This window comes from Elaeis guineensis, chromosome 6 (assembly GCF_000442705.2).
Source record: "Elaeis guineensis isolate ETL-2024a chromosome 6, EG11, whole genome shotgun sequence".
NCBI classification, from domain to species: domain Eukaryota; kingdom Viridiplantae; phylum Streptophyta; class Magnoliopsida; order Arecales; family Arecaceae; genus Elaeis; species Elaeis guineensis.
In genome coordinates, this window is record NC_025998.2 from 537,676 (window position 1) to 552,500 (window position 14,825).

Here is a 14,825-nt window from a genome sequence, read left to right on the forward strand (position 1 = left end):
AGTCGCCGTCAAATTGAGCGATGGAGATCTGGTGGAACCTCAAAGCCTTCGATGGCAACGATGTTTCTCCGCTTGTTCCTCCTTGTGGTGGTGCTTCGGTCTCCTTCTGACCATCGGTGGTGGAGATTCGGGCGACAGATATCCGGATCGCTCGATTTAAAACTTCAAAGCCTTCAACGACGGCGATGGCCCTCGTCCGCCTGTTCTTTCTCCTCATAGTGGTGCTTCTGGTCTCCTTCTGACCGTCAGTGGCGAAGATCTGAGTGACGGAGGTCCGAATCACTCGATCTCAGAATCTCGAAGCCTTCGGCAATAACGATGGCCCTCCTCCTCCTTTTCCTCCTCGCAGTGGCACTTCTGGCCTCTTTCTAACCATCGGTGGTGGAGATTCAGATGATGGAGGTCCAAATCGCTCGATCTGGGAATCTCGAGCTTGATGAGGTTGGTCGATTGGGCGGAGCTAAGGCGAGGGCGGCTGGAGAGATGGTCAGGCGGAGCTGCAGAGATCGGAGACGAAGAGGAGAGCATAATTTTTTTTATTTTTTATTTTAAAAATGGGTCATTAAAGTTCAAACGGGTTGGTTTTTTTTTTAATGGATTGTAAACGGGTATAAACAGATCGGGTCGGTAACCTGTTTATTAAGTAGGTCGGATTTGGATTTTAAAATCTGATCTATTTAAATAAATAGGTTGGATTTGGATTTAGTATTTTTTGACTCGATCCGTATCTGATCCGACCTATTTATATCCATCCAACCCATTTGCCATCCCTACATATAAGCTCAATCTGGAACCAGATTTTTTCGTATCATGTTCGTGTCGGGTTCACACATCGTGTCAAAATTACCACCCCTACTATTAGGGCCTATCACGATGGTAATGGGTTAAGTCAAATGTATGTAAATAGACGCTCAATCCAAACCCAACCGTTTAATCCAAATTGAACCTTAACTGGGCCACAACTCACAGCACTATTACAATTATTCTAGGATGTAAGGTTGGATTTTAGGGGCATGCTCAAACCATGGGGACCGCCTGGTTTGACAGATTAGTTCGAAACCAAATCCAAACTAATTATAAGTACCACCATCATAATCTGTTCATACATACAACGTGACGTCCAATGTTTTATCTTGTCAGCCCTAGCTGGGAATATGTTTGATACTCTTGGACTGCAAAGATTTGTTTCAGAAGCATATATTTTTGTGCCAATAAAATCAACTTGGAAACCCTACAAGTTCACCAAGGTCAAGCTTTCGCCAAAAATCTTAAGATTTTGCCAGTTAGCAAAGGATGTGCTCCTATTCTACCAAAAGAAAGGATGTGCTTCTATTTGTTCAAAACTTTTTCCAGTTGTGCGCCAACAGCAAATCTTTGAATTGGTGGACATCATTATTCATGCAATTTCTAGGACAGAGCATAGATTGTACTATTCAATTAATGTATGTTACCCAAGATGTTGGCAGACGCACTTCATCATGATGAAAATGAAAGGTGGCCTATCAAGTTACCCTCTCTCTGGACCGTTTGGAGGGGAACAAAGGTTTAAATGAAGAATCGTTTGGACATGATAGAATGGTGATGGTGTGAGAGAGAGAGAGAGAGCGATGAAAACTTTTGCAGTTTGTTTTTTTAATTGATGTGGTCTAGAAATAGAGTGAATCTTTCAAAAACAAATCAATAGTTAGGTATAAATCGAATCTCCAATCAATAGTTCCAGAGAAGAACTGAAAAGATCGAGGTAGTGTTTGAGAATATAAGTAGGTAGAATATCTAGTCAGGTATAAATCGAATCTCCAATCCTTTATCCATGTCACAACGTCTCTTCCTTTCAGCTGCCACATGGATTTGAAAGCACCCGTATGCCTTTCTGTTTTTTTTCTTCGCTTGTCTCGTGTGAAGGTGTACAAGGATGGATGCTATTGCAACCTTTTCCATATGGGCGTCATTGCGACATGCAGATTGTACAAATTAAGTACATACTTGTATGCGCGTATGTTATGTAGCTAGATAGAGATCAGTGGCAGCTATATGTGACGATTATTTGTCTTCGTTTGCCACCAAAACCTCCAATTGATCAACTGAAAAATTACAAGGCGATGAATTCCCCTTGCTTGGAATTTCCCGTTAAGAGTTGGAAGTAGCTAGCGGGGAAATTAAAGCTGCAGCGGCTATCTGTCTATCTACCAGATAGAAAGGACATCTCGATTTCATAGGACATGGACATGGAAGGCTCCCTAATTCGGATGCCATCGGCCGCAATGCTATGCCCATCATGATGGTTCTGGTTGTTGTTATTATTATTAGTGGGAGAAGAAGAGGGCAAGAGGTCGTGAATGATCATCTCCGTCTCCGGCGGGGGATCCACGTCCATCCTGCCTTCCAGCATGTCGACCACCCGGGCCATGCTGGGCCGGGCCTCGGCCTTCTCCTGGATGCACCATAAGGCCACGTCCACCAACCTCCTCACCTCCCCCTCCTCCACCCCCACCAGCCTCTCGTCCACCACCTCCATCAGCCTCCCCTCCTTCATCTTCTCGCTCACCAACTTCGGGAAGTAGGACCACCTCCTCGCCGACGCGCGGCCGCCGCCGCCGCCGACCAGCTGAACGTTCCGCCGCCCTCCGACCATCTCCAGCAGCACCATCCCGTAGCTGTAGATGTCGCACTTCTCGGATATGCCGCAGTCTATCAGCCACTCCGGGGCCAGGTAGCCTCGGGTGCCCCGGACCGTGGTCACCACCCGGCTCTCGTCCCTGCCCATGAGCTTCGATAGGCCGAAGTCGGACACGATGGCTCGGAAGCTCTCGTCCAGCAGTATGTTCTCCGGCTTGACGTCGAGGTGGAGCACCCGAGCACGGCAGTCGTGCTGGAGGTAGGCCAGGGCCTTGGCCACGTCTATCGCGGCGCTGTACCTCAGCCGCCATGGCAGGCACCGATTTCCTCCTCTCATCTGCTGGCCGCTGCCGCCGTCGTATTCGACTTCCTTCCCTTGGGCCTGGGGGAAGATCCAGCGGTCCAGCGAGCCGTTGGCGATGAAATCGTAGACGAGGAACCTGGGCCCCCCCGGGATCAGGCAGTAGCCCAGGAGGCGGACGAGATTGACGTGCTGAACGCTGGCTATAGCCGAGACCTCCGACCGGAATTCGCGCTCGCCGTGCTCGGCCCCCTCGATCCGTTTCACGGCGACGGGGGTGCCATCGTCGAGGATCCCCTTGAACACAGACGCCGACGAGCCGCGCCCGATCAAGGCATGGAAGTCGTCCGTGGCGGCTGCAAGGACCTCGTACCGGAATTTGGTCGGCAAGCCGGCCACCTTCCGGAGGAAGCTGTACTCGATGCGGAGCTCTTCCCCTTCGAGGGCCGACCGCCTCGCCATCGACATCCGTCTCCGGTCGAGCGAGGTGGTGTGCACGATCGATATCCACACGAAGATCGCAAGGATTGCCACCCCGTCGAAGCCTGCGGTGAGGAAGAAGGCTGTAGAATGGCCCAGGAATACCCACAGGATTACGAGCAGTACGAGGAGGCCGGCGACCAAAAAGGCTGCCACGATCTTCGCCTTCTTCAGAGCTTCCTCCATGACGAGGGAAAAGAGCGAGAGGAAGAGGAGGTATTGTAACTCCTTTGCTTCTTGTTACCATCGTTGTTGTTAGTTTTTTGAGCGTCACTCTGTGAGAAGAGGTCTTGCGCTTTGAGGAAGAACAGGTCTCGCCTTGATGATGGCCAAACTTTCTTCTCATCCGGTAGAGAATTAATTGCTAGCGGGACGCCAAAGTCATCCAGCGGCTGAATTATGGTTTAAGAAAGTATTGAAGTGATAAACGCAAGATTTGGTCTGAGTCTGACCAGGCCAGAGGATGGGGAGTGTGCCTCTAGCTAGGAATTTGACTCCTGCGCTTCATCATCGTAGACCCAATCAATGGGAACGTTTCCACAATCCAAAAGCTAGCTATGAACAGAAGCTACCTCTATTTGCTGTACTTTTTTGGTAAATCTACTGCCAGCACAGCCGGAGCGAAGAATCTCGATTGCCTCCATCTATGGCCCTTTCCTTGAAGAGGTAGGCGCTTTGTTTAATTTTGGTTAGTTTTGCTTTCATTGTCAGAGATTACTTGTATGAGTCTTGAAAGAAAAATTATGGAGAAGGCTATTAAAACTCTCGGGCAATCTTAGATGAGATGGAAGACCGAACTTCAAAGAGAAAATATACGAAAGGTTACTGAACAATTCACTAAGCTCTCCCTCTGGAACTTGGTGTCCAATTACTAATACTCCGCACTCGTTTCGTTATGGTAATCAATGTTGGCTAACAATTTACCAGAGGTAGCTTCCAACTGCTGGTACATTAGCAGTCAATCCATGCAAGTCCTATAGGTAGACACCAACCCAGCAGTCAATTCATTAGATGTTCCGGTACCTACCTAAAACCTTTTTTAAAATTTCAGGATGTCATTAAGATAGCATGACCGTCTCATTCCTCCTCACTGTTGCACGTTTTGTGCTGAATTTTTCTCGTTTCTGAGCAATGATTCTTTTTTCCCTTTACTTCTTTTTTGTTTTTTTTGAGGTAATGTTCCCTTTCCTTCTTCAGGTTAAAGTTTCTGTGCAATTAGTTATTATTCTTGTTTTGGGACTCCGTACAAAGCGTGCAGATTAATACTGGTTCCTTGGGACTCTTTTTTTCTTTTCTTTTCTTTTCTTTTTCCTTCTCAGAAAAGGGGCATTGGTCACAAAAGGACGCATCTTTATGTCATATACCATCTTTATTGTAAGTCAATGGGTTAAAGATGTGTACTTGTAAGAATTGGTAAAAGAATGATTAAGCTATATGTTCAAGCATTGAGATCAACTAAACTACAACTGCCTAAAAGAATATAGAGAATAATTTAATCATATTCATACAATATCCATTTGAGCGAGCACATTCTGACAATGTCAAACAATCAGAAGATTCCCTATTGTTTGCCATTATACGTTGGAATCTGTAAGAAGATCCATGAACCAACTGTAGAGGTCGGTCATAGACAAAGTTCTAAGCAGCTATTTATACAAGCGAACATAACTACTTTCATTCAATACTAGTGCGCAGCCAGAGACCGCCTCATCCAGGCATCCATAAATAATACATTAATAAATAGAAATTAAAATAATTAAAATAACAAATAAAGATAACCAATCAAATAATATGTATTAAATTAATAAAAACTATTAACATTCAGTACTAATTGAAAGATCAATCTCATTGCAACATAATGCCAAGTATCAAGACAGCCCGGCTCTCAAGTTTCATGATTCCTACAACTCTAGGACGATAATCTAGAACATAAACAAAGAGAAAGTCTTTGTGCACCATACATGATGCAATAAAAATATACCATTTCATTTTATTAGGTCGTATAACCATTACTTTTCATTGCACATTTAATATCTACAGTTCCATTTTTTTCATTTAAAATTTTGAATAACGAAAATATTCTTCTTTTAAAAAATTATGACATTTTATAATCATATTATAATAATTTATGATCAAATTATAACTTCTATACAATAACTAGTCATAATTTAACTACAGAATGTAAGATATTTTATATTAAAAATTTATAAATTTTATTATTTAAAAATTTTATAAATTTTTAATGATGAAAATGTCATTCTCTCTTTATGGCTTTTAAAAGAAAATTATAACTTCCTGTTATACAGAAAATTATAATTTGATAACAGAAATTATAATTTGATTGCAGATTTCATAATATAATCACAAATATCATAATTTTTTCAAAAAAAAAAATATTTTCATCATTAAAATTTTAAACAAAAACAAAAACAAAATTACAGACATTAAATGCATATTGAAAAATGATGACTACATGATCCACTAAGATAGGACAGTATATTTTTACTACACCGCACATGGTTCATAAAGAATTACTCCAAGACAAACCCTCAGCAAAGCCAATTCTAGATAAAAGAGGTCACCTGCAATGGAGACATATCTTGACTAAAGTTTTTTTTTCCACTTTATATATATATACTTTGGGGGGTTTTGGATTACCTAAAGCTGGTCAAAAGGACCACAGATACAGAACTCTCCATGTATAAACCCTGGAGACGTCCAAGCTCCGCAATTGCCAAAGATCAATGGGGTAAAACCCATGATCTTAATTAACCTATACAATAACACTACACCTCGTCTGCAGCCCAATCCGCAACCTAATTGGCCTATCTAAAGAAATGTTTGACTTGCTGTCTTGACTAAAATTTTTGGTTTCCCAACTTCAACCACAATGGCTGCTTATGCTAAAGGATCTCGATGAACTTGTCAGGGATTTTCTGCCTGTAATTTTTGCATTCTCCATGCGGGGTTACTGCAACACAAACCAGACGGGGGCTTAACCGAACAACTGCTGCACCCAGACAGCAGAACTTCAGCATAGAATTACTTTCTAGAATTCATATATAAACGGTAGGAATATTTTATATCCGAATGTCCGAGACACACGTGTAGGCAGAATCAGAACGACCAAAAAAAAAAAAAAAAGAGATCGCAAGTACATAATTTGTCTGCTCAGAAAACTATTCTATTCATAGGTTACTGAAGCAATCCTTTTCAAGATCGTGAAGAAGGCTAGAAGAATGAAGAACATAGCGCACGGACCTTCCCACAGAAATCAATTTCATGGAATGCCACCATCGTTAACAAGCACGTTAACTGTTACACCTGCTCAGTCCCCACAATAAAACCATAATTATGAGCACGCTAAGGCCAGGAACCCCCGGGATATAACATCTCACCGCCCCTAAATAACACGACCTCCAATCAGAAACTTTTCACCTAGCTGAATATAAAATATCTGCATACGCCAGGGGGAAGGTCCCACAATCCTCTGCAATAGGATCAACTGAAGTAGCTCAGCAAGTCTCTGCATTGCACTGAGTAGCCACTCGGGCTGCCCTGGTTCGTTCATGGACATAAATGGAAAATCATAATTCTGTGTTACATTTCAGCATTGGTCAACATTTTTACAAATTGACATAGTTACCTGCCTTGATAGTTGGTCCAAATTAATAACAACCATTTGAATATGCTTCATCCAAAACACTATTACCAGCACAATGCTGGAACCTTTCAGTCATCCCAACAAATCCAGCCACTTGCTCCACTAGAAGTTGGAGCAACAATACCGCATAGCCCGTAAAAATTGCCACAAAAGTCTGTCTCAACAGAATATAGCAAAATGAATGAAAATTGCAATCCTACCAGAGCAATTTTTATCATACATTGCTTCCAAGAACCAAGGTTGCCTACAAATTGATAAATACAGATTACAGTGCATGCTCACGAATACCACCAGAAAAACCCTATCTGATTTGCTGGAAGCAAAAAAAGAATGGAGCTTAATGTGGCGACCAATTATTCAACAATGCATCAAAAAGCATAAAATAATCGAAAGGTCACATAGATGATAGTTAGACCTTGCTAGCAAAACAGCCAAGAGGAAACACTTTCAGGGTCATTGGCAAGAATATTGATCAAGCAGTATAACCAAAATGATCCAGCTCACCAATATTTATTTTCGTAAGTCCTATCCCTAGTGATGTTCATCATCACTGTGTGGTTCTGGGTCCCCTCCCTCACCAATCACCTCCAGCTGCAAGGTGATATGAAATTAATCAGGAACTCTTTCTCCTAGATCTAAAAGCACCCAAAATCTGTGGAATATTTCTAATTTTTAGAAGTACACTAAGAATTTTTTTAAGCTATCACAATTACCACAAAGTATTGGGAGCACACGGGGCACTCGTGTGGTTTGTCTTTCTCCAGCCAAAACCAGACAACATCATGCTCATCCTCTGCAAACACATCAAGAATTTGAAGTCACCTAGCCAACTAACATCAAACTCGGTTGAAAGGTGGCAATGTATCTTAAAGCTTTCTTCCCTTTTAGCTTCCTTTCTTTACCAGAGAAATTGAAATATAAACATTATTTTCCTTCTATTTCTTTTCCTTTTAAGAAAAAATTGAAGGATGAAGAGCCAGGATTAATGGAAATATAACAGATGCCAGACCTAGAAATGTCACGTGAATAATACTCCATGGCAACAAAAGAACAAGCTTGCCATTAGTGTGACAAAGTAACTTACCACCTTCACCACCAGGGCAGCCGAGTATTCTCTTATTATAGTAGGACTTAATGAAAGCAGGTGCTTCCTACAACCAATCCAAACAAGAAAATTTTATGGATAGTTCAATGGTCAATATTTTACTAAAGTTAATAAGCTTGCACAAGCACAAACATTGCTATATTCACAATAACATCCAGGTAAAGCCTAATTCACAATCAACATCCAGATAAAGGCTAGCTTACTTTAAAGGACAAAGGAAAGATTTCATTACACTTAGGGGTAGTAAAATTTCTACAACATTGATAAGGCAGATCTGAGGATCAAAAAATATATATAAGGGATTCATGTTGAATGTTGGCTGTATGTGAAAAGGAGGCCAAATTATAAATGAATATGAATTACGTTTCACTTTGACACCATGTTCCTCATAAGCAACACCACAACTTTGAACCGGTAGCATGCTAAGAAAATGCGCCATAGCTGTCATTAGCACCACAGATAAGGGAAACGTGACTATGAAAGCTGGTGGCACCAAAATGGTGATGAAGTTCCTGAACCAGTTGGAGCTTGTTTGGAGAAAGGATCTTCTACATAAAATTGAATAACTAGACCAAACCTATAAAGGGAACAATCATATTGAGGGATTAATATGATTAGTGGATCATTTTAATAATGTGAGAAATGACATCTTACCAACAGGAAATGATTATGGAAGTTGAATCTGATATTGTTTAGTACTTATTAGGAGGAATAGGTCAGAATAGTATCATATCAAACACTTAGTGTGAAAAAAGGAAAAGTAAAAGCACACAGAACAAGTTGCAACAGTCGCACACACAGTTATGGTGTGCATAAACCATCAATTTTTACTATTTTTCCACAATGCTCTAACAAAATAAAAGCCTCTAAATACATGAAGCAAGCTACAACAATCCCAACATCCCACAAGGCACCAGTGACTAACATAAAGTCATAACTATTCTTGTTCAAAACAAGTGAGGAATTTTTGCTAAGAAAATATGTTATGGAGGAAGAATGGCAGAAAATTTGGTTTGGATCTAATGATATCGCTTTTCATTCATCGAAACAAAGTCAGGCCCAAGTGAAGCAATAGTGAAGATATCATAATTATAAGTTGTAATATGTGAGGCATAAAGCATTTTTTTTTATTTATTAACAGTTCATGACAAACAACCTAAGAGTACCAATAAGTCATGATTAGCTAAAATATTGTGCCTACTCTATGATGAAATTCAGGTGTTTCTTCAGTGTGTCGTCCGGAATCATGTTTCCAAAAAGGCCATACCAGTTCAGTTAACAACATATCAAAACATGATAAAAACACACAATAAGCAATTTCTGTATAATGTTTTGGTTGGATGTGCCCAAAACTTAAAACTTAAAAGCATTTCCAGTGTTACATTTTTTCCCCTTCAAAAAAAAGGCTGTAAAACCTTAGAAACCAGTGCAACTTCTGAATGCATATCAACCAGAAGCATTTTTGTTGTCTAAAATCCAAATAAGATATGATAAGCACAATAGAACTTTATACACCCGAAATGCTTCCCATAGAAACTAAAGTTCCTCTTCTCATGATGTTAAGGCAAAATAGTTAATAGAAAATAGAACTTGTATTTTTTACAATACTGAAACATGAGGACCATACTTGCAGCCACCAATATAATGAAAAGGCCTCATACCACATTTGTGGTTAACATTATGAATATAAGTTCATTTTTTCACTTGGCAAGCCTAGTAACTTCAATGAGTAAACCCACAACATCTAAGGTATTTTATTATCCCCAAGTTTGGTCCAACATCTAGGCATCCCCTTGTGCACTCTTTTCTGACCTACTCTTCCAAGATTTATCACATAACCATAGCATTCACATTCACACAACATCAAAGCCATGTTGTTATCCGTGAAAGCCTCTCTCAACTTTTAAAGTCATAATGCAAGCTTACAACACACCAGATCATCTCTGACCCAACCAACTCCACTTTGATTAAATAAATTGTCATCATGATCTAATCAATATAAGTAGATCTATAACATGAGAAATTAATCCAACCAGATGTGTTTGTCATTGAATAAATTTTTTATCATTTTCATTTCAACTAATATTCATGCATGCATAAGTTCTAGCTCTGACATTATTTTTTGCATTGAAGATGAATGATGTTCCTTAAAACAAGCCTTCCCTCTTTCTTTCCTACTAAGGTTTTACAGAGCCTAAGGTCATTTCAGTTTGTTGCTTCAAAATTGCAAAAATTAATCTAAATGCAGCATTAGGGAGGTAGGCAGACCCCTCTCACACCGAAAGTGGCCTTTTTCATAGGATCACCAGCCTCATGCTTTGACAATCATACCTTCCTCCAAAAAGTCGGTACCCATATAAATCGGATAACACTTGCTGGCATTTCATCTAATTTTGTTACATACTAAGGATTGAATAAATCTTGGTTTTTACTTTATATATCTCCTTATAATTCCAATTCAAACTCAACTTAGTTTATTCCTTATGAATCAACTCTAGACATTCAATGGATAATATATATGATCATAAATCAATTCCACATATTAGTACTGCATTAGTTTATGACACCCTATTATAGGCCCACTACATCTAGAAAATCAAATGTCACACCACAAATTTTGCTACTGCTTTGTCTCAATACCTTCTTATATATTCATTCTTGTGATTCTATTGAGAAAAGAATGGAAAGCATCAAATTAAGAGCACATTTGATTATATCTAATATATAAAAGATTTTGTTAATTTGGAAAATGAACATACAACTTAGGGGCTGTTTAAAGGTCGGTGTGATGCCGCCCCCTCTCCTCCACTTCCTACCTGGTCCCTTCCTTCCAACACCCTATGTTGCCCCCTTCACCAGCCCTTGTCCCTTGCCTCCTGCTCCAATTCCCCTCTGCATAGCTTCCACCACCCTCTCCTGCCCAGATCCTCCTCCCTCCGCCTTCAACCCCGACCCCACCTGTAGCACCAACCAAACAAGGTTGTTGGAGCCCCTGCATGTGGCACACCTGCAACTCAAGCTGCAATGCAGCTTGAGCTATAGTGCATCACCACTAAAGAGGCTCCAAACAGCGCCAGTGTAACCAAGGATACAATAACAATGAATTTCTTTGCAAAATATGTACTTATGGATACAAGAGCTTACTATGACTATGCCACATCTTCAAAATGTTCTACACTTCTCAAATCTCATCCATTTTATCAAGAATAATTTTCAGTCATCTTAACTGACCTAGAAGTGTTATATTTCTAACCCATCACACTACATAAATAAAACCATATAATTTGTGGATTTCATAAAATCTCTTGGAAAGAAAAATAAAAAAGAATGATTCACTATTAAATTTTATCCATGGCCAGTGGAATATGTACCTAAAACTAATATTTTAATATAATATCAAATGAAAAGGAGGGGCGGTTTCAGTTTTGTCATCTATTATTTGTTCTAAGAATTGTATAGAAAAGTTTAAATAAGCCCAACATGCTACAAAAGGCTTCATAGCCATAATTCACTGGCAGGTGTCCATTTGACAAGGTAGAAGCTCATTTTTATGAAGAATATTAATTTTTTTTTTCGGATATACACTGTACTAGAAATTTAGGGTACTGTAGGATCTCCAATAGCCCAATACTTTCTTGTCGCACCCAACCTATGACTCTCTTTCCCCAGATTTTAGTAAGCCAGCCTGTACGTGCTGTTCATGTATATCATCCTTGGGCTGGTGACCATCCAAAGGTTTTCAAGACATCAACATAGTATTACTTTCCGGTGTTTAAAATAGGGGGAAAAAAATCAATTCTGTAGTTAACTAGCCCAAGATAGGAAACGAACTTCCATGATTAAATCCCTCTGATTGTGAAGTTGCTGGATACCAAGCTGGCCATACAGCAATGGTGGAAAACTCTCGTCAGGCAAACTCGAAAGATGGTCTCATTTTGCAGGCATAGCAAACACGTAAAAATAAAGATATCCACAAGCATCCAAAACATACAAACAATTGTTCTAATACAATGTATATAGTAATAACAAGAGCCGACAAACAAAACAAGATCACATCTATCAATCCCATGCACATTAATAAAATGACATACCACAAACATTCTCTTTTATTTCAGCAACTAATAAGTATCTGGCAGCAAAGACCAATCTAAATGCAAAAATACGGGAAGGATCTAACCAAGAAAGGCTCCATATCATCAGATTGCAACCCCTCCAACACCACCACCACCACCACACGCACAGAAAAATTAAAAAAACCAAACAAGCGCACACGCACACACACAAAAGAAGGAAAAAAAAAATCATCAACGAAAAAATCAGACCAGAAACTTATCAGAGGTTAAGAACCTCTTGCAGAATCAAGTTCAAGAATTGGCCTCACCTTGGTGCCGAATGGACCGACCGGGGTATCCATATCAGTAAACCGCTTCCTTCCCTTAAAAAGCCACGAAGAAGAAGTTGGCAAAAGCAAAGAATCCCTCGAATTTTGAATCGATCAAACAAGAAGGCAAGTCAAACCAACCAGGAAAACTCACCTCGAGCTCGGCCTCGAGCTCCGCCCGTTCGTACCCGGTGGCTATCGGCATCACGTCCTCCACTCTCTTTTTCGTAGGGACATTACCTAAAGGAAGAAGAGCAGATCGGATGAATCAGAACGGTCAAATAATCATCGCCAAAAGAAATAGAGATCGGAGGAGGACCCACCGGATTCCGAGGAGAGGAGGGGGGAGGTCTTCCGGAATGGCGAGGAGATGATGGAGGCGAAGGCGCGGCTCTGTAGGGTATTTTGGGCGGACCGGCGGAGGAGGTGGGGGGCGGATCGCCGCCATGGGGTCGCGAGGGTTTGGAGATGCGAAGAGGCCCTCCGCCACATCGTCTCTCACCGCCGACGTTGGTGTTCTCAGGTCGCCCCTATCTATGCTCTTTCTCGCTCGCTCTGAGGGGGCGCTTTTTGTTGACCAAGAAATGGGGAACTGGGGATTCCGAGAGCCGCGGATCTACGTGGAGGGTTGGGGTGTAGCTTTCGCGCGAAAGAAGGATTCACCTTCCTTCGCCCGAATCCACCGTTGGCTCGCGCAATAGTCACTTTAACAACCGTGCGAACAGATTGTTTCAAGCGTTTCCGGTGCCTGGATAGCTGTGCGGGGCGCGATCCAACGGTCCACGTAGCGAAAGAATATGAATCATTCTTGGGCACAAGAGATACAACCCGAACCGCACGGGAAGTCGGGCAGGCAGCACTCTGGAATTTAATTTATAGGCCAGATCAGGGCATGCCGTATGCGCCTGCCATCAGGGACCGCATGCCTCAATATGTGTGCGAAAAATGATCAACGGGGCAGAATAGGGAATTTCTGATCATGTGATCTATCTTTCATCTTTGTGATGCCGGTGTGTGGGGGGTGGGGTGGGCTTTGTATCGAGCAAATGGTCCGGTGATCAAGCTAGTCCAAACAGCAAGAAAAGCTTACAGCATGTTGAGGCCTGAATTAGGACATTTTCATTCAGATTTATCACGAAAAAAAAAGGGAAGAGAGAGAAGAAAAAACAAATCACTCGGATTTCAACCGTAGCTCTATGAACATAATTTGTTTCAGCTTTCGTGATCGATCGATGAGAACGAGGCCTGACACGGTCTGTACATGGGAACAAGTGGAATACGTAATTAGCTAGAACCTCCAGAGGATGAGTCATGCTCATATATACTACTCTCTTCTCCCAGACTGCGCTGCTGTCCTGGAGAGCCATGGATCGATTCCAGCCGCAGTTCACAAGATGCTTGATTCTCGTGAGCCTAAACCACGAGGCAATCCATGCAGCATTTTCTACCGATGCCCATAACCGCGTGCAAGTAATTTGAAGCATGTACTTTTGCGTGTTTCATAATTCACCATGCAGTAAGAGATTAGAATTGTTTACCATATGGTTTTAGAGATGCTATTATTACTATCGATTCATCAAGAGAATGCACCTTAAATTACAAATCAATATCTGCGCTGAAAAATGATACCATCTTGCATGCCCAAAATATTAAAGAAAAATGTGGAGACGAGGCTTAGAAATTATATATCACACAAATCAATCAGGCACTAGTTTTGTTCCGTACGTGTTCGTATTTCTAGCAGCCATCGTGACTATGGCAAAGCAAGTAGGAGGGTTATGTAGAACTTGCTTCTTTCTTTGAACCTCACACGTAAACGATCGCCGCCCATGGCTGCTTCTCGCCCGGTTCCGGATGAGATATGGATCACGCTCCCAAGACCGTCACAGGCCTACACATTTCCTATCGACCGTCTAAATGCAAATTCGTACTCAGAGATAGTATTACTATAAGACTCTGAAGATGAAATCGGTGTTGAATTGAACTAAAAAGTTGACAGTTACGTTGCTACGAACTGTGAGTAAAATCTGCTAAAAAAATTTCAAAATTATGGGATGCCCTTCGATTTAGAATTCTCTGATGCTTAAATCAATCGAGGTATTGAGAACAGATAATAGAAATAAAAAAATAAAAAAAAAAATGAGAGTTTCTGAATGGAGAAAAATAGAGTAAACTCTTAGTGGAAAAAACTCTAATTCCTCAGTAAAAATTTAGCAGAGCTTTATTTCTGTGAGTTCAGACTTAGAGACTTAACTTGACTTCCGGAGAGTATCTTATC

At 41.1% G+C, this 14,825-nt stretch overlaps 2 protein-coding genes across 7 annotated transcripts; both read right to left on the minus strand.

Moving 5' to 3' along the window:
• Positions 1–2,144: 2,144 nt before the first annotated feature.
• On the minus strand, positions 2,145–4,839 carry LOC105047812 (probable receptor-like protein kinase At5g20050). The gene has a single exon (XM_010926891.3). The coding sequence runs from the start codon at positions 3,581–3,583 to the stop codon at positions 2,180–2,182; it is 1,404 nt and encodes a 467-aa protein (XP_010925193.2). The 5' UTR covers positions 3,584–4,839; the 3' UTR covers positions 2,145–2,179.
• Positions 4,840–6,541: 1,702 nt separating this feature from the next.
• Positions 6,542–13,141, minus strand: LOC105047775 (cytochrome c oxidase subunit 5b-2, mitochondrial). Of its 6 annotated transcripts, XM_029265345.2 has the most exons (7): positions 12,871–13,133; positions 12,702–12,787; positions 12,548–12,601; positions 8,146–8,212; positions 7,775–7,854; positions 7,566–7,652; positions 6,980–7,215 (listed from the first exon to the last, which is right to left on the minus strand). In XM_029265345.2, the coding sequence occupies exons 1-6, from the start codon at positions 13,037–13,039 to the stop codon at positions 7,593–7,595; spliced, it is 516 nt and encodes a 171-aa protein (XP_029121178.1). In that variant the 5' UTR covers positions 13,040–13,133; the 3' UTR covers positions 6,980–7,215; positions 7,566–7,592. The 6 variants fall into 6 exon arrangements, with proteins under 6 accessions (XP_073114907.1, XP_073114906.1, XP_073114908.1 ...); XM_010926849.4 differs by lacking the exon at positions 6,980–7,215 and having other exon boundaries at positions 7,244–7,652; positions 12,871–13,132; XM_073258806.1 differs by lacking the exons at positions 7,566–7,652; positions 7,775–7,854; positions 8,146–8,212 and adding an exon at positions 6,542–6,955 and having other exon boundaries at positions 7,048–7,215; positions 12,871–13,138.
• Positions 13,142–14,825: the final 1,684 nt, after the last annotated feature.